This window comes from Cucurbita pepo, chromosome LG08 (assembly GCF_002806865.2).
Source record: "Cucurbita pepo subsp. pepo cultivar mu-cu-16 chromosome LG08, ASM280686v2, whole genome shotgun sequence".
Classification (NCBI taxonomy): Eukaryota; Viridiplantae; Streptophyta; class Magnoliopsida; order Cucurbitales; family Cucurbitaceae; genus Cucurbita; species Cucurbita pepo.
In genome coordinates, this window is record NC_036645.1 from 9,045,524 (window position 1) to 9,064,356 (window position 18,833).

The following is an 18,833-nucleotide window of genomic DNA, read 5'->3' on the forward strand; positions in this document are numbered from 1 at the left end:
TCAATTTTTATAATTAAGAAATTCAGCCAGTACTGAGTAGGGTCAAATGAAATGATAAGTGGAAAATGAGGGTTAAATTTGCAATAATTTAAGTTTCTTGGGCTAATTTCGAATAAAATGGAAATTTTGTGGCACATACATGACATTTCCGTTGGAGAAAAAAACAAAAGCCAATCAACCGAAGACGCGGGACAAGTATCCTTAATTGTGGGTCCCACTCAATACCAAAGGCATAATTATACATCCACGACTTTTATTCCCCACCCCATTTTTTATGACGTCATTATTTGTTATTAATACTAATCATTCACGACCATGCATAATCCATAGTAAATGGAATATTAATTCCAAAAAAATGCTAAAAATTGAGATGCGTCTGATTTCTGATGGACGGCTACGATTAAGGAGTGAAAAAAGGCTGACGAACGAACGCTTACCGTTGGATAGTTGTAATGAAATATGATTGCGACGCGTGGCGGGCGCATTGATTGGAGTCTGTGGAGTGCTTAGTGGATGGAAGCTCTAGGAGACCGGCGTTCTAAACTGGAAGGGCAAATTATGCCGAAAAGAAAAATAAATTTAAATAAATAAAAAACGGTCTTTTTTTGTTTTTTCCATTTTCTTTCTGTTTTGAAGAAAAGAAAGCAGAGGCAGAGGGAGAGGGAGAGAGAGAGGAGAGAGGAGAGAGGAGAGAGNGAAAAGAAAGCAGAGGCAGAGGGAGAGGGAGAGAGAGAACAAAGAAAACTAAGAAAGAGAAGATGCAAAAATGGTTGNAGAGGAGAGAGGAGAGAGAGAGAGGGAGAGTTTGACGATTCTGTGTGGTATGAGAAGAAAACAAGAAAATCCCTAAAAAGTTATTCTGAACTTTCCCATTTCTTTCGGTCGTAGGGACGATGGCGGTGTATTTTCCTGGAAAATTATGCTTCTGAATCTTCCATAATTGCCGTTGTTTATCTAAATTTTTGTTGTATTTCTGCGGATAAACGTAGTAGGTTTGTGTTTCAATCAGAGAGAATCGGAGGGGAACAGAAGGTAAAGGATGTCTATATCCTCTTCTTCTTCAGCAACTGTAGCAGTCGAGAAGGCTACCAGCGACCTTCTAATCAGTCCTGATTGGACTATGAACATCGACATATGCGATTCCATCAATTCTAATCATTGGTAAACCAACCATTTCATCTTCGGTTTGACTTTCTAGCCTCTTGAATTCAGGCTTCGATCATAATCTTTCATGTCTCAAACTTTCTTTAATTACTTAGTTGTTAATTTTCTTTGATGCGATGTTGAACGTGCGGACGGACATATATGCGTATGGATTTTTCCGTATTTCTTTTGTCAGTTGTTGTTTGTTGGAAATATTGTATTTTAGGATTGTTCTCGTCTTGTTATTATTATTTATTTCTGTTTCTTTGATGTCTCTAATTTTAACGGCGTTTGCTTGATTTCTCTGGGGGTCGATATGGTAGGGGACGGGGTTATCTAAGAGCGTAGATGCCATTTCTTCGCTTCCCCTTCTGAAATTGATGTTTGGAGCAACTTTTTTTTGTCGAAGAAGTTCTGTTTGACATTAAGTTAATGTTAGTCTGATAGTTTGTGGATTCGATTTCTTAATTGGTGTTTGTCATCAAATTTAGTTGGTTGGTGGGGAAGAGGGAAAGATGGTGTTCAGGGCGTTATCTAGAAACGTGTGGGATTATATCTCTCTTTTACTGTTAATTTTCAACTATTTAGCTTTCTCCTCTTCACTTGCTGAAATTTTGAACTTATGTTTAGCCAACTTTGTGGATGTTCTGTTCCTCAGGCAGGCGAAAGATGTCATGAAAGCTGTGAAAAAAAGGTTGCAACACAGGAATCCTAGAATTCAGCTGCTGTGTCTAACGGTATTTTTTTTTTTTTTGTTCTTTTTTTTTGGGAGGGAAGGGGGGCAAGGCTCCTTGAATTGATCATCAAATATAGCCCATCGATTTAATTGTTAGAATCTATTCACCCTAGATGCATATCCAATAGGAAGTTTTATATCTAAATTGTCTGAACAAATGCTTCGCTGTCCTTGTGAAATGTAGCTTATAGAGACAATGGTGAAGAATTGCGGTGATTATATCCATTTTCAGATTGCTGATAAAAACATTCTTGGAGAGATGATCAAAATTGTCAAGAAAAAGGTAAAAGATTAAGATCGTATATTTGGCTTCTTGGTTGTTAGTCTCCCTAATCTCTCCCTCCCTCCCTCCCACTCTTTTGCTTATTTACTCTGTTTTGAGTGGATTCATATGAGTACTTTGCGTGAATGTTTGAATTTGTGGCCATCTGCATGCACCTAGCTGTCAATTCTTTTTTCTCTAAGTAAATATTATAGTTGACATACTGTTAATTGATTGAGATTAAAGGATTGAAAGGATGGCTTGGCTTAGTATGATTGTTTGATTATATCGGAACATTACTTAAGTCATGCCTCAATAATCTCCCTTGCTCGTTACCAGGAAGAAACAATTTGGGGAGGATAGTAATGAACTCTTCATCCAGAAAAGCCAATGTGCTAAGAAATATTCTTGAGCTGGTTTTTTTAAATATAAAATTACAGATTGAACCTGGCCTTCAGACTTCTTTGTTTTACTTATTTACAAATTATCGAGCACTCGTATGAATGTTACTCAACTCTAATGATCATCTTGTTTTTTCTTAGTGTAAACCTGCATGTAGTGTACTTTGATATTGAACTGTGTAATCTATGGGTTATTCTATTCTTGGGTGTATGATGAATGAGGGTATGCACTTTATCCAAATGTATCATTTATGTCCAAGTTTAACCTTTGCATGCACTTTTCCATGATGCAGGCAGACATGAATGTGAGGGACAAAATCTTAGCGCTGTTAGATTCTTGGCAGGAAGCATTTGGTGGACCTGGGGGAAAGCATCCTCAATATTACTGGGCGTATGATGAATTAAGGGTATGCATTTACTATTGATAGCTGTTTATATACTTTTTATGTGATTTGCTGACAGATAGGCCAATCTGGGAATCTTGTTAGCAACAGACATTCTTGACATGCCATGTTAATTGACTTTTACTATATCATCAAAGATTGCATGGTCATACTATCCATAATTGAAAATTTATGTTCTTATTTTCATGAAATTCAAACTATTTTAGAGTTTATTAATCTCAAATTTTGTGGACACAGCGTTCTGGAATTGAATTTCCCAAACGCTCATTAAATGCTGTTCCAATTTTTACACCACCTGCTTCCAATCCAACCCTAAGGATTACACAAGCTGGCTTTGGAATGCCTAGTAACTCGTCAAGGAGGCTTGATGAGACAATGGCAACAGAGATTGAAGGCCTAAGTTTGTCGAGCTTGGATGCCATGCTTAACATTATGGAGCTCCTGAATGATATGCTGCAAGCTGTGACTCCTGAAGACTCTCTTGTATGTTCAATGATATTTTCAGCATTTTCATGCTCTGCTTATGGAAAAAATCCCTTACCCATCCCATCTCTGCTTGTAGGCTATTAAAGATGAGGTGATTGTAGATCTTGTAAATCGCTGTCGTTCTAATCAAAAGAAGTTGATGCAGATGTTGACAACAACCGGGTTCGCTCCTTTATAATTACTGTGCACTTCTGTTTGTCTCCATCTATTTTCTTGTGTGCTTTCATTCTTTCTTTCTCGCACGAACTCAGTAGGTTCATACTTATTGAGTGTCAGATTGAAGTAGGAAACCTGTCACTTTCGAAATTTTGGAAGTACGTGCTGTAGATATTGGTTTTGGATGAATTCTAAACTGCTAAATTTCATGGGGTTATAATTGTCCTATAGCAACTGGGTGTGTTCTATAGAAGGTCCGGAATTCCGTTTTTTAGTTTTTGTATGATGATTGATATCTTTTTTTGTTTTTTTGTTTTTTTTTTTTTTTTGCAATTATGTAGGGATGAGGAACTTCTCGGTCGAGGTCTGGAGTTAAATGACTCCTTGCAAACTGTACTTGCTAAACATGATGCACTTGCTTCTGGTTCTTCTGGTTCTGTGTTGCCAACTCAATCAAGAAATCTGAGCCTGCAGCGGCCGGAGTCGTCTGCTGCCACACAGAAAGTGAGTGAAGTAAGAGGTTCAAGCTTAAGAGATTCTAGTCCTCCACCAAATGTGAATAATTCATCATCAACTGCTTCTTTAGCAAGGAGGCCGATAGAGGAGGACGACGAAGAGGAGGATGAGTTTGTACAACTGGCTCGAAGGTTAGTCATGATTGGTTGCCAGGTTTTCATATTCATTCATCATCGTTAGGGATAATATAATTGAGCTATCATGCCCAGATGATCTCTAGATTTTTGGATGATTCTGTTAAGATAACATAGGCTAATGGATATATATTTGATCGTTTCAGTCTCGTCTGTTTTCCTTTTTGGTTATTTGTGTTGAACTGTAAATGGCGAACCTTTCTAATGCAGGCACTCTAAATCACCGCCTGTAACTAGTCAAAGCGCTTCCACCGGAACTGTTGACAACTTGGCATTGGTGACCACAGGCAACACGGTTACTTCATCTACGCCAGCACCCTCGAACACTTGCACTGCATTAGCTCTGCCAGATCCTCCTGCACCAGTTAAGACTTCAAAAGAGCAAGATATGATTGATCTCTTGAGTATCACTTTATCGTCAGCACCGGCCTCTCCTCATACCCCTCTCACTCCACCTGCGTCGAGCCAAAATGCACATCAGGTGCCTGCGTCGTCAAGTGCGCAGGGGTATCATCATCATCATTCTTTGAGCCAAGGCCAGACACCTTTCAACAGCTACGTCGTGCCATGGGCTCAACCTGGACCTCAAGTTAAGTTACAATCACAAACCCAACCACAATTACCACTGCAACAACAATTTCAGCCACAGCCACAGCCCCAACAACAATTTCGACCTCAGGCTCAGCCACAACCCCAACAACAGTTTCAACGTCAGCCTCAGCCACACCCACACCCACAGCCCCAACAACAATTTCAACCTCAGGGACAGCCACACCCACAACAACAGTTTCAGCCTCAACCACATTCGCAACAACAATTTCAATCTCAGCCCCAGCCCCAGCCACACCCGCAACAACAATTTCAGCCTCAGCCTCAGCCCCAGCCACACCCGCAACAACAATTTCAGCCTCAGCCTCAGCCACACCCCCACCCGCAATTTAATCCACAGTATGCTCAATATTCCTCGGGCTACCCTCCCCCGCCTTGGGCAGGTTCTTTCAATGCCAACCACCAGGGTAATGTCTCTGCTCCAATTATGGGTAATCCTCGTGGGATGGAACCTGCACTATCTACGTCTTCATCGCCTGCTGGACCGTTGCAGCAACCCAACTCATTCCCTTATAGAGGAAATAATGAGATAACTATGCGCGGAGGAGACTCAAGGCCTAGTGGCCCCCGGAGCTCAACACCGTCGTTCGTTCCATCATACAGACTTTTCGAGGATCTAAATGTTTTTGGCAATTCAGATCCAAGATTGAAGGTGACTAGCAGTAGCACTTCTTCTAGCTTAGCCGGAAATTCTGGTCAAAGTATGGTGGGTGGAAGAAAGTGAAATAACCAGGTCATCATCTGAAGATTTCTCCGTGTTAATATAAAAGTATCTTCTTCATCTTTGTGTTATATCTAAAACAGATTGGCAGAACATGGTTTTCACCTCATCATATTGATTATAAGGAGTTGAAGCAAAATATGACTTGTATATTTTTGTTCTGTTCATATACCTGTCTACTTTGTCATGCTTTTCCGGCAGACTGAACCGTTGCATGGAAAGGTGTAAAAAGGTGTAGAAACTCAACTGGAGGGCAATCTTTGGTTGAAGCATTCGAGACTTGGTGACATTTTTGTCTCACTATTTAATAATTATTGTACCCGATCAATTATTAATGTTTGCCTATGTTTAAGTTCTTAATGGCTCCATGTTTTTATCAAACACTAATTTAGTCCCTACGGTTTAAGAAGTTTTACTTGTGGTTAAATTTACATAACGTATCACCCAACCCAGCAAATTGATGAGAATTTTGAAGAAGAAAAATGTCGTCCAAAAATATAAAACATTTTAGTTTATTCTCTAAATTCATAAAAAATTAGTAGATCAAAGAAATTCCCGAGCTTCTAAAGGTAAAAAAAAACTGAGTTCTTGTTAATATTTTTTAAAATTACTGTCTACAATAGACTCGTGATGATATTTTTAGATATTATTGCGAGGAGCATAACTTAACATATAGGTTTATTGAAAACAATTGAAGAACGCTCTTAAATAATTCCTCTCTTAAAGCTTCATCAATTCATTAATTATAGTTCCTCTCTTAAAGTTTTATCAATTCATTAATTATTATCATTTATTTTTAGACATTATATTACTGAGGGAGTCGACCAGATAAGACATCTATTATATTCTAAAATTAGATAAGACATTTATTATCCTTCTAAAAATATATTGAATTCTAAAAATATATTAAATAGGTAATAAAACATTTATTATTATTCTAAAAATTGAACTTTAAATTGAACTTTAAATGGATTCATAATGTCCTCATATTTTGGACACGAATTCACCAATGGACCCATGCTCATCAAACTCTCCACATTCTCAACGCTACCAGTAAGGTGAGCCATAAATGACGTTTTTTAAGCATAAATTTGGAGTTTTTTTCATTACAAGAAGAGCAAAAGAACAGAATAGCCCCCAAGATGTTCTTGTTCATAATGAACACCGACGGTGTAATCCCCACATTTTCAAACGTTTTTCTCAGAAAAAGCTTACAAATTTCTCACGAATTCTCCCCTTTGTTACTCGATCTCTTCTCCATGATCGCTTCAGTTGTTCTCCAACTCTTCGGGTTTCACTTCCTGTAATTTTACTTTTCCTCTGTAATTTTACTTCTTCACTGTAAATTTTCTTCAGTAATTTAATTCTCCTCAGATCTTGGACATCGTGTAATCCATTGCACCCACAAGAAAATCTGGAAAGAAAAAAAAAAAAAAAAACGGTAAGTTCTCCAATTTTCACTGCGGTTAATTAATTTTACATTTTACTAGCTTTACCTGCATCTTCTTTTGTGAAGCAAAGAGGTGGAGTGATTCTAAACACATTTCCACGACACCCACCTTTCCCAATCAGCACTCCCAAATCTATGATTAAAAGCACTTTTAATTTCATTTAAAAAAATAAATAAATACTAATTTTATAAATAATAAAAAAAAAAAGGTTTGAAATTGAAAGAAATTACCTTTCATTTGATCCATTATATGAAGAGTCTCGAGCTTTGCTGGGGTTTTCAGCTCACGATCGGTCACGAGTTCGACACCAAGCATTAGCCCTTTTCCCCTTACATTTCCAATTACTACGCCACAGAAAATGAAGCTCTTAATTAATTATGTGGGAAAGATTTATATTTATATTTATTATTTATGTTAATTTACGTTGGTATTTATGTTGGAGAGCTGTGAGGGTGTTCTTGAGATATGTGCCGACGGTGAGTGCGTTTTGTTGAAGATTTTCTTGGGCGATTACGTCCAAAACGGCGCGGCCTGCTGCGCTGCAGACTGGGTTTCCTCCGAAGGTGTTGAAATAACTGCGTTGAGTCAATACTTCCGCGATTCTTGGAGTTGTTACCACTGCTCCTAGTGGGATTCCACTGCCAATTCCCTATGCCAACCGTGAGAGTTATTATTGTTGTTGTTAATAAGCTAAGCTTTGTCGGAGATGGTAACCAAACAAAATGAGGAAGGAACATTCATGTTAGAAGGAAAAGTTATTTATGTTGTGTGACACGTCTACTACGTCGGTGGATATTCTTCGTCAGTCTCATGTGGATATTGTTCGCTTTGGCCCGTTACATATCGCTGTCAGTCTTACGGTCTTAAAACGCGTCTACTAGGAAGAGGTTTCCATACCGTTTTAAAACGCGTTTACTAAGGCGAGGTTTCCATACGGTTTTAAAACGCGTCTACTAGGGAGAGGTGAGGTTTCCCTACGGTTTTAAAATACGTCTACTAGGGAGAGGTTTACGCACTCTTGTAAGGAATGTTTTGTTATCCTCTCCATGTGTGATCTCACACTTCACCTCACTCACTCTCATAACGAATGTTTTGTTCTCCTCTACAACAAATGTGTGATCTCACAGTTCACTTCCCTCACTCTTATAAGGAATGTTTTGTTCTCCTCTCCAACAGATGTGTGATCTCACAGTTCACCTCCTTTGGGAGCCTACATCCTGCTAGTACACAGTCTAATGTCTAGCTCTGATACCATTTGTAATAGTCCAAGCCCACCGGAAGTAGATATTGTCTATTTTGGCGACCGCCGTGGTTTTAAAGTGCCTCTACTAAGGAGATGTTTCTACACAGTTATAAGGAATGCTTCATTCCTCTTTCTAATCGACGTAGGATGGTTCACCTCTATCTCACAATTCACCCCATTGAGGCCCACTATCCTAGCTGGCAGGCAACCCGGTGTTTTGCTCTAATACCGTTTATAGATATTGTCCGTTTTGGCCTGTTATATATAGACGTTTGGCCTACGGTTATAAGATGCATTTATTAGGGAGAGGTTTTCACAGCTTATAAAGAATGTTTAGTTATTCTCTCGATCTCCTATCGATGTGGGATCTCACAGTTTCCATCTCCTATTTCAATCGAAACTTTTAGGAAAAATTGTGAACGGGTATTTAGTCGAAGGCAAGGACGGAAATATAATCCTTCAGCCTGGTTTGGCTAAAGAGAGAGAATCTCCTACTTTCTCTTGTGAGCGAGTGAATCTCCGACCCTACAAGTTAAATGAACATTCGAAAGGTTAGTACTAACTTTTGCCATGGTGACAATGTCAGGAACAACACCATGAGCTTCAAACCCCCAGAAGTGACTGCCTGTGCGGCCGAAGCCAGCTTGAACTTCATCGGCAATACAGAGCCCGCCGGCGTTTTTAACCATTTTGTATACCGCCGGCAAGTAACCAGGCGCCAATTCAACGATTCCTCCCACTCCCTGTTAAAAATTAAAATAATTTGGACCCATTTATAAAAATAAAAAAATAAAAAATAAAAAATAAAAATATTACTTGTATAGCTTCGGATATAAAGGCAGCAACGTTGCCGGATGTTCCATATTCAATGATTTCTTCTACATCTCTGGCATACTTCTCACCGTCGGATCCGAATATTCCTCTATATGGGTCTGGATTGACGGCATGATGAACTCCACTCTATATATATATATATATATTTATTTATTTATTTATTTATTTATTAATAAATTTATAAATTTTTAGTTTTGGATTTAAAAGGGTGTAGAAAGGGACCTGAATGACGTTGAATTTCCAAACGCTCTGAGCGGTGGCGCCCATGGTTCCGGCGGCGTTGCCATGATATCCGTTTCTTAAAGAAATGACGTCATGGTTGCCGGTGTACAGCTTCGCCATCAACAGCGCCAGCTCGTTCGCTTCCGTGCCGGAATTCGTAAAAAACACCACCTTCAGGTCGCCGGGCAATTTGGCGGCTAGAGCCTCGGCGAAATCAGCGACGGCGTTATTGAGATAGAGAATAGTTGAATGTTGAAGCTTTCTTGTTTGATTGACAATGGCTTCCACCACTTTCGGGTGGCAGTGACCGCAGCTCACCGTCGCGATTCCGCCGAACGCGTCTAAATATCTCCGCCCATTTTCGTCGAATAAATATTGCATCTTTCCATGTACAATATTTAGCTGCCCAAAATAATAATAATAATAATAATTAAATAATAATAATCCCAAAATAATTGAGAAATTAAAACATGGGAATTCAATGAGAGAAACTGACAGGTTTCTTATAAAAGAAGAACATTGAAGGGCTGAGGAATTCCTTCCGTTTGGCTAAAATCTCCTCGCCGGACGGCCCCTCGTACGGTGGCGGAGTGTAATCAAAAGCCGGCAATTTGGGAATAAAACCCGCTTCATTGTCCTTCCGGGCAACCTGTACAGAGTACCACCGTCGCCACCGGTTAATTGACGACAATCTTTCGGACACTATCCGGTTGCCGGTAATTCTCAGCATTATTTATTATTATTATTTTTTTTGGCTATGAAATGGAAAGAGAGGACATAGAATGAAGAAGAGGGGAGAAGGAAGGTTTATACCTTTATAGGAAGATGGAGGCTGAGAGGGGAAGATTAAAACAAAGGATGACGTGGCGGGTTATGATTGGTGAGTTAATGCCCATAATTACCTTTTTTTTTTAATATATTTCGAGGTAATTTTAGGCCTTTAGGATTTGTGGCTATGCATCTGCCCTACTCAATGCCCCAAGTTCATTCAACTTTCTGTATTGGATTACTTTGAATCAGGACAACGGCTTCTTCTTTTTTTTCTTTTTTTGTTAATTTAATGGCATTTTCTTAATTTTTATTGTTTTTTTTTTTATGTTAATTAAATGGCAATTTGTGGCTGTTGCTATTTTCTTTTGCTGGGCACTTCTATTAAAATAAAATAAAAAATAAAAAGTCTTTCCGTCGTCCAGAGGTCAGAAATTCAAATTCTTTCACCTATTTTGTGAGGATAATTTTCACTCTTAGAAACAATTTAATTTTATTAATAAAAAAATATCAGAACTATTTTTAAATGGTATTCGGACGTTATTGTTTATGAATGGGAGATTACGATTAAGTTGCTTTGTTGTTGGATAATAATAAACGGCTAATTTTAAGGGAAGATAAGTTCGGAAATTATCAAACTTTAATATAAAATCAAAGCAAAGGCAAATACTCCACGCCAAACTGTGTTTTAAAAATATTAATAAATGAATAAATAATACTCCACGCGCAGGAATCTTTATCCATCTTGTCTGAGTTGGAAATCATCACTTCATTTACTATATCCAAAAGTGAAATTATAATTTTATTTTATTTTTTATTATAAATTTCTATAATTAAACCTTAATTAAGTCTAAATAAATTAGTTTAACTACCATACAGATAAAACATAGAAGAGTATCTTTTGAACTAAGGTAGGTGAGAGAATTGGGTCGGGACGAAGGATATAATCTCTCTTCCCGACCCCATTTATCTAACGAGGAGAAATCTCTTATCAGTCGCTCCCCCATTCTCGGTTTAAATGGAGAATCTTTGCTCTATTCTTGACGAGTCCCTGCATGTTAAATGGATATCTATGAATATAATATAATACCAATATATTAATTAAGCTTAGTTTTTTAATATACATCAACTCATATTATTGGGTGTCATCACCAATATAATTCATCCAATATTTGTCAATTTCTTTAAATTTTTCGAATAATATAATTTGGAGATTGAAATAATTGTGAAATTTGAAGAAAGAGAGAGAATGAATGTGGTTGAAATAATGGGCAGATGAAAGCTAGCCTTTCCGACTCTCTTTTTTCTGTCCTTTTTCTTTTCTTTCTTTTATTTTTTAACTTCTTGTGTTCTTGTTGTAATTTAATTTTAATTTAATTTAATGGAGCACCGGCTTCATGTCATATCCCTTGTTTTTGTTCAAGGACTCCAGAGAAATGAGTCGAGCCTCGATTAAGGAGAGCTATTCGGGAGCTCCATACGCCTCATGGGAAACTTGTAGTTTACTTTGTTCAAAGGGAGGAATGTTGAGGATTATTGGGAGTGAGTCCCACATTGATTAATTTAATGAAAGATCATGGGTTTATAAGTGAGGAATACTATCTTCGTTAGTATGAAGCCTCTTGGGGAAGCTCAAAACAAAGTCATGAGATCTTATAATCATTGTAGAGAGTCGTGATTTCTAACTATTTTTAGTTATGTTATTTATTATTATTTTTTGAGCAATCATTTTAATCGAAAGACCCCACTTTTAATTAAACGACGCACCTAAGAAATCATTATCGATGTAATTATAGAACAACTCACTGTCTTGTATGCGTTTTCGTGTCGGATTTCCAATCAACATCACTCTCAACTCAAATTCATTCTTTTATTATATGTTCTTTGGATTCATATATTATTATATGGTTAGAAGTGGAGACAAGAAAGTGATTATTTTGGGCCTAAATTAAGACTCATTGGCCCATTTATTACAAATTGGGCCAGCCCAAAATAAGCCGCGCAGGCTGGATTTAAGCCCAGACTGTCGGTGTTGATAGTTGAAGCCCAGAATCAGCCCAATTAGGGAGCTGACGTGGAAGATCAGACGTCAGAGAAACGTGAGAATCAAGTCATCAAAGAGTGTGTCACACGTGGACCCGAAACGTGGCAGACAACTATAGCATCAAATTATGGGAGTGAAGGAAAGAGGCAGCCCACTACGAAGAAAGTCGCTGTCGAGTCAGCAAACTCCGGGCTCTTATTTTATGGTTTGGTCCCACGTGGATCCCTTTCTCAACCCACTCCCACTCTCTTTTCTCCCTCCTTTTGCGTTGGGAACTAATTTCCATCGCCTTCAACTTCACATTATAATTGATAAATATAAATTTTTTTTTTTTGCATATTTATATTTATTTGTAAATATATTTAATGAATATCTATGAATTTTTTAAATTTATTTTTAAACAATAAATAATATATTGTCTTATAAGTGGGAGTCTACATTATCAAATACCTTTAGGCGTGCATGACATTCATATTATACCATGTAAAGGAAGAATAATGCTTGTGTTGTATGATATTGGCTCTGAATATATTTTTTTAATGCATAATTTCTATTTTACTATATAATTTTTATTAAAAACGTAAATATAATGCTTTGACGATATAATTTTTTTAAAAAATAAATTTTAATATTATAAGATAATCTTTTATCTAAAAATAATTGAATATTAATTTTAACTTAAATATTATAATTGTAGTCTCAAAGTTTAATGGCACTAATATACCACAAATAAAATACATAATTAATATATATAATTTGTAACGGCCCAGATCCACGGCTAATAAATATTGTCATTTTTTGGTTTTTTCCTTTCACTCAAGGCTTTAAAACTCGTCTGCAGGAAGTTTCCACACCCTTATAAGGTTTGTTCTCCTCCCCAACCAATGTGGGACATAAAAAATAATAATAATAATAATAATATATGTTCGTAGCCAACCCCATTTAGTTAAATAGGAAAAATTCCTCCCCAGTCTCTCTATATTCCATTCGTAGTCGATCTCCACAGGACTTCAGCTCTGTGCAGCTAACGACGTTCATCTAATCTAGTGAATCGATCAACTCAAACTATAAGAGTTTAGTTTGATTACTTTTTTATTTCGATTTGGGTTGGGTTGGGTTGAATTTTTTAAAATTTAAAATACAATTTGGTTCCGAGTTAACTCAACCCAAAAATAAAGTTCCCAAACCAACCCAACCGAACTCCAACTCAACTAAACTTGTATTGCGAGTAAGTCCGAGTAAATAACATATAAGAAAATAAAAAGAAATATATATATATATATATATTTCCTTAATCACCTTTTCAATAAAAAAANATGTTCAACCATATGCGAGATATAGAATTTAAACCGTTAATTTCTTGGTCGAGAATATATTATAATATATTCGCTAAAAACAATTTAATTTAGCATACAATGAATAAATACAAATATTATCAAATGTATCCAACCATCCCCAACTCAAATTAAGAGCATAGGTTATATAGATTATGATGCAAATTTAACTCCAAAAAAATGAAATAAAAAATAAATAAATAAAAAAGATGTGTCACATGGACAGGCTGTAGGGAAAGATAGGTTTAATTACTGCTGGAATTTACTTTAACAATTATAGATAAAAAATAATTAATAATAGTTTGGTGCAATTAATGAATCCACTAACATTTCAACATTACAATAGCAGCCCAAATGAAAGCTCTGACCCTTTTTTGGAGTGGGATGTGGAATCCTGTCGCCCTTCCCCACGCCACCATCTTCATGTTCCTCTTTTCTTTTCCTTTCTTTCACTCAAATTTTCCCGGAAAATTCTAATGATTCTTCTTCAAAATACCCATTTCCCGGAAAATTTTTATTTGTTTTCTCAATTTTTTGTGTGTAATTTCCTCTGATGAAGGTTGGTTCTGCGGCTCAGATTTGTTTTGTTCTTCTTTTGTTGAATCTGGATCGTACGATTTGCAGAACCGATATCGTTCCTGGTCACGAGGTTACTCTGGCAGTGCCGGCGGAGTACGGCGAAGGGTTCATCGGAAGGGCATTTTTAATTGAAACGGAGCATTTACCGCCGCCCAATTTCCGAGCAGCTTTAACAGTCGAAGCTACGCAGGGTAACTTTTCTTGTTCGTTGCAGGTTTTTCTCGGAGAAGTTAAGGTTTGGAGCTCCGGTCACTTCTCCCGGTTTTTCACGGCGGAGAAATGCGTCCTTGAACTCACTGACGACGGCGACTTGAGACTCAAAGGACCAACCGGACACGTCGGGTGGCGGACGGGGACTGCCGGACAAGGTGTGGAGGTACATAGAACAATAAAACGATGTCGTTTTGTAATCAAACCGTTGTTGAATTTGAATTTGAATATGACTGTGTTTTTTTCAATCGATGCAGAAACTGAGAATTTTAAGGAGTGGGAACTTGGCATTGGTGGATGCATCGGACGGCGTTAAATGGCAAAGCTTCAATTTCCCAACGGACGTTCTTCTTTTAGGGCAGAGTTTAAACGTCGCTACCCATTTAACGTCCTTCCCACCAAATTCAACCTCTTTTTACTCATTCGAAATCCAAGCTCAAAAACTTGCTCTGTTTCTCAACTCAGCCAAATCCAAATATTCTTATTGGGAATTCAAGCCTCCCAAGAACATGAACCTCTCATTCATAACGCTCAATACCGACGGCTTGGATATCTTCAACGATGAAGCCATGAAAATTGCAGCAATCCCATCAGGAACGGCTCACCCATTGAGATTTGTAGCGTTAGGGAACAAAAGTGGTAATCTTGGGCTTTATTATTACTCCACACAAAAGGGTATTTTCGAAGCTTCAAATCGAGCATTAAAAACCACTTGTGATCTTCCACTTGCTTGTAAACCATACGGGATTTGTACGTTTTCCAATTCCTGTTCTTGCATTACATTTCAAGTGGAGAATGAAGGGGATGATAATTCGAAGTGTAGCGACCAAATTAGTGGGAAATTTTGTGGGGGAACTGAAGGGGAGATGGTTGAATTAGAGGGAATTAGTAGTATTTTACGTGATGCTCCTAATAGAGTGAATTTAAGTAAACGGGAATGTGGGAATTGGTGTTTGGAGGATTGTAAATGTGCGGCGGCTTTGCATTATTCCGGCGGCGATGACGGCGGTGGCGGCGGTGGCGGAGAGGAGTGTTATTTGTATAGAGTGGTGATGGGGGTTAAGGAGATTGAGAAGGGGATGGGGTTCAACTATATGGTTAAGGTTCCAAAAGGGACGGCGTTGGAGCGGCGGAAGTCGGGGTTGAAGAAATGGGTTCTTGCGGCGGTGGGCGTGGTTGATGGGTTGGTTATTGTGGCTGTTTGTGGAGGCCTTGGCTATTACTTCATCAAGCGGAGGAGGAAGAGTTTGATACTCAGAGATACCAATAATTCTTGAATTGGAGAGTTTCATTTGTTCATTTTCTCTCGGATTTTTTTTATTATAAAGAGACAAAATTGTTGGGTTTTTTTTTTTTTTTTTTTTTTTTTTTTTTTTTTTTTTTTTTTTTTTTNTTTTGTTTTTTAAAATTAAAATTTCCTTTTATTTTTTGTAAATTTTGATCCAAGTTTGTTTAGATGTGAATGTAGACGTAAGTGAAGCTTTTACACTAATGGGCCGAAGCTTGTATGTGGCCCACGATGGGAAGCATTTAGTTTGCTGAGATGTGAATGTGGGCCTACGTAAAGTTTTTGTTACTTTAATGGGCCGAAGCTTATCACTCGGCCCACTATGGGAAGCACTTAGTTTGCTGAGTTATGAAGGTGGGCCGATAAATGGGCCGGCCTGCTTCACTTGGGCTTTTTATAGAGTATACTAAGTCAACTTTCATGGCCATTTAATTTTTAAAAAATTAATTAATTAATTTAAGGTAAAATATAATTTCCTAAAAGTTGGAGGTTAAATTTGTAATTTTATCCTAGTTCTTTTTATCTAGCCTGAATTATATGTTATTTAAGCGGTGGTATTTTTTTATTTGTTTATAATCAGCTGATTTCTTCAAAATTTCAAATTATTTTCAAATTTATTTTTGTTGTTCACGTTTTCTAAACCTTTTCTCGCAATATGATTCGAGGCTCGAATACAAACCAACATTATTCGCGATGTTCGAATTTCTCACGGCTGACTTATTTGTTTTGTTAGAACAAGTGCTGCACAATCACTGTTCCACTATCTCAATAGTGCGATGGTGGCCGAATATAGTAATTAAATTTTGCTATTTAAAATTAAAAAAAAAATAATTTAAGGTCTAAAGTATAATTTCTTAAATTTTAGGGATTAAATTTGTAATTTTATTAATAAATAAATAAATTATAAGGAATAATGAAGGGCGAGAGAGTGGAAGCGGACGCCAAATGATTTTTTTATAAGCTTCTTGTACGATGTAAAATGCTTCAAACGGTCAACAAGAAGGGGGAAAAAAGAAAGTGTTTGAAAGCCGTTGGCATATATGTTGCCGTTGAAGACGTGGGCCCCACAGGCTTCAAACATTAAATTCTTGTTACTTTAAACTTGTTTCTCGTCCTTAAAACCCTGCAGTTTTCTGGGAAACATCAAGTCTTACTAATTTTTCTACTCCACAAACTTCCGCCGGGAAACGTTGAACCACATAGCCAACAACCTTTCTTGTGGAGTTTCAACTACTTGAAGCTGTCGTTTTCTTGGAGAAATCAGCTGCGGAGAGCTCCATGGATGAATCGCAAGTAGTTTATGGGGCAAAATCTGATGTGAGAGCTGAAATCGACATGTCGGCCCCTTTCGAATCGGTTAAGGAAGCTGTCTGTCGTTTTGGTGGAGTTGGCTACTGGAAACCGTCTAATAAGCCCTTCGAAAACGAGGTGAGTATTGGGTAAATACCCACAAACCTTAATTCCTTTTCTTTTTTAAATTTTTTTAAATTTTTTTAAATTTTTTTGGATCAGCAACATGAAGTGGAAGAGATCACCATTGAAAAGCTGGAGGAGCAGGCAACCCAGCTGGAAAATGATCTGATTTTGAAGAAGAAGGAAGCTCTGGATCTTCTAGAAGAACTGGAATCGACAAGAACATTCGTTGAGGATTTGAAAATGGAGATCCGGAAGGAGATATCTGAAGAAGATAAGGAAAACAATGGGTATACGAAGGAGGGTAAAAGCGTCAAATTTGTGGAGGATTTCAAGCGGGCAGAGAGGGATCTTAGCAGAACCACAAAAGGGATCTCCAGAATTCGAGCTTCAATGGAGATATTCAACAAGAAATTAGAGAGAACCCGGGAGAGATTGAAGCAGAATTCTTTGAAACTGTCATCAGTTGAGGAGAGATTGAGTCAAACGAGGCAAAAACTGCGAGATTCGAAGGATTCCAACATGGATGAAGAAGATGGTAATGAAATTTTGAAGGAGCTGCAGATTTTGAATTCCGAAGCTGAGGAGTTTAAGAAAATGGGGGAAGCAGCGAAGGCTGAGATTTTGAGGTCAATATCGAAGATTGAAAGAAGAACGGCTAAGATAAGAACGGCTGAATCGAAAGGGAAAATCTTGAAACAGGTGAAAGAAGCGACGGAGGAAATCAAGAACACGAAATTCGCACTGGAAGAAGCTCTGAACAGCATGGAGGCTGCGAAGAGGGAAGAAGCGGCGGAGAAATGGGGATGGGAGTATGGTAAGAACATGGAGTATCGTAGACAAAAGCTGGTTGGACATGAAGCCGCCGCCGCCGCCCCTCCTTCAATAGGACAGATACTGAGCAGGAAGCTGTTTCTGCAGGAAGAGTTGATGCCGTCGGGGACGGTGGCGGAGAAAGGATTCTTGAAGGGGAAGGTGTCGCTGGCGCAGATGCTCGGCAAACAGAGTCGGGATATGTCGAAATGTGTGACGGTCGAATGGCGGGGAAGTGATCGGAATCAATCGAGCAGGAAGCGGAAGAAATCGGGAATGGCCGGTCGGTTGCCGTTCTTGGGAAAGCAGAACGATAATCAGAAGAGGAAGAAGCCCACCCCTATCCTCAAATGATGTTTGAGTAGTTGATGATGTGAATAAGTGTGTATTTATTTAAGACTGATTCTTTTACTGACTCCACTTGTGTGAACCTTCGGTTTCTATTTAGGATTTATTTATGTATTTAGGATTGATTAGTGTAGGGTTCGTTTCTCCAAATTATTTTGTTTTATGAAAGACTAAGGTGATGCTTGTTTGTAAGAGATGAAAAAGAGAGTTTTGGTCCCGTTATCCCCGGTAATTGCTCTTTCGAGGGTTAAACGAGAGGATCAATGTCCGCCCTTTCTCAATCCGAACCAATGGAATAGTCCTCTTCTGGGTCGGAAGACTTTCCTTCAATGATTGCACCCGTTTAACTAAATTCTTGAAGATACCAAATCAGAAGCACCTGCTATCATTAGAGAAAGATCAATCTTAATCTGAAGATGCATTACACACAACAAACACTAGGAAATCCATTCCAAACAAATTTTTAGACCCAATCTTATTAATCTGATGATAACTTAATCAATCATACAGTTGAATTAACCAGATTTTTCGAGTTGCCAAAAGCCACCCAGCCACAGTTATCCATTCGGAATCGTCTTCCAATCAATCAACTTTTGCATTTGAAATTCGACAAAGGGTGCATTGAAGGTAATCAAATAGTATCAGAGCACAGGAATCAAAAGCTTCATAAGGGGGAAATGAATGATAAAACCCCATCTCCAAAGCAACTGAAAACTAC

General features: G+C 37.9%; 4 protein-coding genes across 4 annotated transcripts; 3 read left to right on the forward strand and 1 right to left on the reverse strand.

Moving 5' to 3' along the window:
- Window positions 1–780: 780 nt before the first annotated feature.
- On the forward strand, window positions 781–5,735 carry LOC111800247 (TOM1-like protein 6). Its single transcript, XM_023683849.1, has 8 exons — window positions 781–1,161; window positions 1,802–1,880; window positions 2,064–2,162; window positions 2,836–2,949; window positions 3,184–3,429; window positions 3,509–3,594; window positions 3,930–4,235; window positions 4,449–5,735. The coding sequence occupies exons 1-8, from the start codon at window positions 1,040–1,042 to the stop codon at window positions 5,569–5,571; spliced, it is 2,175 nt and encodes a 724-aa protein (XP_023539617.1). The 5' UTR covers window positions 781–1,039; the 3' UTR covers window positions 5,572–5,735.
- Window positions 5,736–6,622: 887 nt separating this feature from the next.
- LOC111800248 (alanine--glyoxylate aminotransferase 2 homolog 3, mitochondrial-like) lies at window positions 6,623–10,065 on the reverse strand. Its single transcript, XM_023683850.1, has 8 exons — window positions 9,815–10,065; window positions 9,319–9,720; window positions 9,079–9,222; window positions 8,826–9,005; window positions 7,443–7,668; window positions 7,250–7,363; window positions 7,065–7,151; window positions 6,623–6,982 (listed from the first exon to the last, which is right to left on the reverse strand). The coding sequence occupies exons 1-8, from the start codon at window positions 10,046–10,048 to the stop codon at window positions 6,939–6,941; spliced, it is 1,431 nt and encodes a 476-aa protein (XP_023539618.1). The 5' UTR covers window positions 10,049–10,065; the 3' UTR covers window positions 6,623–6,938.
- A 3,742-nt stretch (window positions 10,066–13,807) lies between these two features.
- On the forward strand, window positions 13,808–15,589 carry LOC111800601 (EP1-like glycoprotein 4). The gene is made up of 2 exons (XM_023684371.1): window positions 13,808–14,419; window positions 14,511–15,589. Exons 1-2 carry the CDS (start codon window positions 14,018–14,020, stop codon window positions 15,528–15,530), a joined length of 1,422 nt encoding a protein of 473 aa, XP_023540139.1. The 5' UTR covers window positions 13,808–14,017; the 3' UTR covers window positions 15,531–15,589.
- Window positions 15,590–16,666: 1,077 nt separating this feature from the next.
- On the forward strand, window positions 16,667–18,333 carry LOC111799752 (WEB family protein At3g51720-like). Its single transcript, XM_023683213.1, has 2 exons — window positions 16,667–16,969; window positions 17,054–18,333. The coding sequence occupies exons 1-2, from the start codon at window positions 16,820–16,822 to the stop codon at window positions 18,119–18,121; spliced, it is 1,218 nt and encodes a 405-aa protein (XP_023538981.1). The 5' UTR covers window positions 16,667–16,819; the 3' UTR covers window positions 18,122–18,333.
- Window positions 18,334–18,833: the final 500 nt, after the last annotated feature.

Coding starts and splice junctions, on each gene's coding strand:
- LOC111800601 (XM_023684371.1), top strand. CDS start 14,018: ATGAAGGTTGGTTCTGCGGCTCAGATTTGTTTTGTTCTTCTTTTGTTG. Junction 14,420..14,510: donor CTGCCGGACAAGGTGTGGAG/GTACATAGAACA, acceptor CAATCGATGCAG/AAACTGAGAATTTTAAGGAG.
- LOC111800248 (XM_023683850.1), bottom strand. CDS start 10,048: ATGCTGAGAATTACCGGCAACCGGATAGTGTCCGAAAGATTGTCGTCA. Junction 9,721..9,814: donor TCTTCTTTTATAAGAAACCT/GTCAGTTTCTCT, acceptor TATTTTGGGCAG/CTAAATATTGTACATGGAAA. Junction 9,006..9,078: donor TTATATCCGAAGCTATACAA/GTAATATTTTTA, acceptor AATTTTTAACAG/GGAGTGGGAGGAATCGTTGA.
- LOC111800247 (XM_023683849.1), top strand. CDS start 1,040: ATGTCTATATCCTCTTCTTCTTCAGCAACTGTAGCAGTCGAGAAGGCT. Junction 1,881..2,063: donor TTCAGCTGCTGTGTCTAACG/GTATTTTTTTTT, acceptor TGTGAAATGTAG/CTTATAGAGACAATGGTGAA. Junction 3,595..3,929: donor CAGATGTTGACAACAACCGG/GTTCGCTCCTTT, acceptor GCAATTATGTAG/GGATGAGGAACTTCTCGGTC.
- LOC111799752 (XM_023683213.1), top strand. CDS start 16,820: ATGGATGAATCGCAAGTAGTTTATGGGGCAAAATCTGATGTGAGAGCT. Junction 16,970..17,053: donor ATAAGCCCTTCGAAAACGAG/GTGAGTATTGGG, acceptor TTTTTGGATCAG/CAACATGAAGTGGAAGAGAT.